General features: G+C 30.1%; 1 protein-coding gene across 1 annotated transcript in view; it reads left to right on the forward strand.

The window, feature by feature from the left end:
* Window positions 1-502: 502 nt before the first annotated feature.
* The window catches only part of LOC106464072 (la-related protein 1B-like), a 93,162-nt gene continuing 89,210 nt past the window's right edge, over window positions 503-4,454 (forward strand). Inside the window, 1 exon segment of the mRNA XM_022391738.1 lies at window positions 503-1,264. Coding sequence (XP_022247446.1) covers window positions 712-1,264 — 553 coding nt within the window. The 5' untranslated portion in view covers window positions 503-711.

Raw genomic sequence — 4,454 nt, forward strand, 5'->3', positions numbered from 1 at the left:
TTTTTCTGTCAGCTTTAGAATATTAACACACACATATACACGTATATATATTAACCGAAAGAAGTTGATGTACGCCATTTCTGGAGTTTTTGGCTTTCATTCTTGTACCCATTTTTTTGTGTATGTGACTTTTATCTTACAATAGATCTGAATTCTTTCGTTTTTCATTCGTTATTTACTGTCCCTGAAAAAATACGCTATCCTCGCCATGAAACTTGCGTAAGCGATTCTATTTTGCAGTAACAGGGGTGCTCGTGTTTTCTGTTCTTGAAAGCAGAAAGAAAAACAATTGTCCAACATCTTTTACTAACAGTTTTTACTATTTTATAGAAAACTCATTTTATAGCAGTTGCGACACTAGTTGTTTTGTTCAGATTGAAACCTTTATATATCGTAATTTTTGTATTCTGATGAAGTATAAAACAAAATAAATGAAATACAAACACTCATGAGCCCCACCATGCCGTCGTTTAACATGAGGTTGCAAGTTCAGTTTACTGAGAAGGTTAAAGGGCTGAGTGAGGGCTGAGCTTGAAAGTAAATACTTGACAAATTCGTTTATATATATTTATATATATATCTGCCGTGTCTTTTCACGTTAGTAGAATATAATTACATCTTCAACTTATTTTGTGTATAATATTGTTGTGGTGAGCTAATATAATAATTTTGATATCTCAAAGTAGTGAAGAATAGGCCTGCTTTGGCATTATGGCGGCCAAACTTGTGACAAACGAAGTCCATTCAGATGGAAGTAGGCCTACTGACGCAAAGGGACAGAAAGAAAGTGGAACGTATGCTCAAGCTGTAGCATGTATAAAACTTAACGAATCCAGGGAAAAGAAAAATAACATAGAAGAAAACAGCAATTTGATAGGTGATAACAGAACCGTAAGTCTAGTAAATGCAAAACCTGAATCAAGGCCAAACATTTCCAAATTAAGCAATGGGGACCACGTGGGACTATCCAACAATATGGAGGCAGATGTTACAAGTGATATGACAGTGTGTTGTGAAACTGAGACACGTATAGAAACTTGTTCAAGTAAGGTTTTAGAAATGGATTCTAATAATAGTGAAAAGAAGGAAGAAAGTGAACTGTTAATTAAGAAAAGAGATGTCATTGATGCCCCACCTCCTAAAGTAAATCCATGGACTATAAATAGAAATGCAGCTCGTGTCATAAGTGGTAAGACAGGCTCCATGGTGGACAAGGCTGTAGGAATAACTCTTGGTCAGAATGAACATAAACAAATTGAACATGGTAAGACTAAGTTGAAAATTTAATCTATTATAAAGAGAGGACTTATAAATAGATAAATTTAATTTGTTATTAATGTGTTAGCTTTCTGAATCATATAGAAATTTATTGGTTTTGATAAGATGTGTGATATGGTAGAAGTACATATTTTTATTCCACCTCTTCCCTTCAGTCACTCTTTACCATATGTGACATCTCTGTTATTTTTCTTGTAGTTTCAAAAATGCTAATTAGCTCATTAACTTAATTTTTTTTATGATTTGAAAACTAAGGATAAGTTTTCTGAATTTAAACATGTCATATTAACACATCCCCAATGACTATGGTTTTTGAATGCATTTGCATCCTTAAATTCAGATGTGGGATGCCAAAGAAACTTTGGGAGTCACTTATCAGAATGTGATTCTTTGGGTACCAGTATAATTTTATTCCTATGTTTTCATATTGAAATAACCTACGAACAATAAGTGATCATTTGGTCCTTTAAGGCTGTCCTTGCACATCCATATGTTTGGAAAATAAAAATTTAAAATCACATTTTACTTTTTAGGAAAGTAACAGTTTTTCTCAAAAACTGTGCAAAGTGCTAGACCCTGATTTGCAAAAAAAAAAAAAAATAACTTAATGCAACATATCATAAAATGGGATTTCACACACATATCCTGGTTGGCGCTGCAGTGTACGTGCAATACGGTTATGTTTTGAGCACTAACTTAAATATTTTATATGCAAAATTTTTTTTGCATTTAATGAGAAACTTTTATTGTAAGTGATTGTATGTGGTTAAAAAAATGATTAACATACTTAGATTTTATTTTTGGTAAGTGTTAGACATCTTTTAATTAAATGTGACAATTCAGTAAAATCAGAAAAAAAATTTCATGTTGATATTTAAATATAAATTTCAATAATGGCTGTTTATTTAAACATAAAGTGTAAAAATCATATTTATGTTTTAAGTATTTCAAGAGAGAGGGGTTAAACATATGCTAACAGATAAATAGTACATGCCCTTTTCAGATTTTTGCAACAGTCGTTGCAAAAACAATTTCCTTCAGTGTTTCAAGAAGTAATGCATCCCTAACAAAAATATAAACTTGCACATTTGGGTTGGTGATGTTTCTGTGACTAAACAAGAGGTCAGAAATACTCAAACCTCAGTATTATTAAATGTAATACTATGTGATAATTAAAAACAATGTAATCTCTACATTATAATAGCATACTTTTGTAATTTTCCACCACTTATAAAATATAAGGTGTTAAGTGTTTTGCACTACTTAATAACATTGGCATTCTTTTTACAATTTGTTGTTAAAATTAGAAAAGTGTGCTGTATTATAACACAAGGAGAATGCCTTGCTTTCAATTACTTCTTTATTACCTTGCATGTTAATCCTAACTCCCATTTTATCTGTAGAATAGTCTTTTCAAACTTTGCCATTTTATTTGTCTTATAACAGAAATGGTTTTCTGGGTTTTCAATTTATGAATAACTTCTTAATTTGTTTCCACAAGTGGTACATAAAGTTTATATGCAGTTTTGTGACTTTTTTATTTTTTGCAAATGACCAGTAGTGCAATATTAATACTGGTTATTTTCAAATGTCATTTTTTGAGAGTCATGTATTAGATATGGTAATCTTTAGAATTGAGGTTTTAGTGTTTCAGACCCTTCTTATTAGTCACGAAAATGTAAAGAACTTTGATGTGTAAGTTTGTTTATGTTAGGGATGTATTTTGTTTAATTTGTTTTAGGTTTCACACCAATATGAATAGGACGTGTTGGCCTGATATACTTATTTGCCCTACTAGAAGAGCTAATGCGTACCTAAATATTAATGTATATATTGTTTGACAATGGCTTTATAACGGTAGAAGGAAGCTATATCAATACAAGAATAATAAAGAATCAAAAAGTAGGACCCAAGAATAAGGTAATTGTGATGAAGAAAATATGGAATTAATGCAATATTAAATGTCTTTAAAATATTTATAACTTTACCATCTTTATTTTGTTTCCATACCTGTTATTCTCTTCTTTTCTGCCATTTGCTGATCATTTAATGTTTTACTTTGCTAATGTTAAACCTTTTGCTGTGTATTAAAAGGAGAGAAAACATATTTTCAAAAGATCAGAAATATTTATTAGTGCAACGTTTCCCAAAGTGTAGGGCGTGCCTCCACAGGGGGGCATATATGATCTCTATGGGGGGGGGGGTGATTAAGGTAGAGTAATATATTACAAAATTAAGTGTTTTACTATATTTTTCACTAATGAAAATAAGTAATTAGTACAACATATAGTATTTTAATGCATATCCATGTATTACATCTTGTCACTTAACTCACACATTCACTCATTTAAAAAAAAAGAGGGGGGCACACAAGAAGAAATATTTTTAAAAGGGGGCATGGATGACAAATGTTTAGGAAATGCTATATAAGTGAACTTAAATATGTAATTCATATGAAGAGTAATGTTAAAGCACTAATTACAGAGGAAATAAGTTACATCATAGATACAATGATACTTTATGGGAGAAAAAGGAAGTTGACAAAAACATTGAATTATTGAAAGAAAACTGTATATTTAATGAAAACAATTAAATGATTAAAAAATGAAATATTAAAATTTCTAAAATTAATTCCTACTTTGAAATTTTGTGCATTTTTTATGCTCAAACATGCATTCTGTACATGATACATTTGATATTAAACTGTGAGCAAATAAAAAAAAAAACAACCATCACTATGCGTTCACTTGCTATTGAAGAATGATTGTTTACCTCAACATATCTGAGATAAGAATGATTATAAATACATTTATTTTAAAAAAATTGGTTTTGAAAGATGTTTAGATTACACCTGTGAAGTCTAAACAATTATCTGCTTGTTCTGCAAACAGTAAAATCATCTGAAAAACAGTTTTTCAGTAAAATGAAATAGCTATAATACACAACAAAGCAACTTTGTAAACAAAGGAGGACAGAAAAGTGCATTACATATAAATTAATTGAAATCTTTTCTATTCAAAAATTTATGTAATTTAACTTGCTTGCTTTGTTGTTTGAAGATATATTCCCCACTTTTTACTGCATAAAGCATAATTTCCAACCTAATTTTGCATGGGAATGGATATATTAGAAATCTTTCTTAAGTTTGTAACATTGTCATTGGCCTTTAAAATGAT

Source organism: Limulus polyphemus, unplaced genomic scaffold (assembly GCF_000517525.1).
Source record: "Limulus polyphemus unplaced genomic scaffold, Limulus_polyphemus-2.1.2 Scaffold1555, whole genome shotgun sequence".
NCBI classification, from domain to species: Eukaryota; Metazoa; Arthropoda; class Merostomata; order Xiphosura; family Limulidae; genus Limulus; species Limulus polyphemus.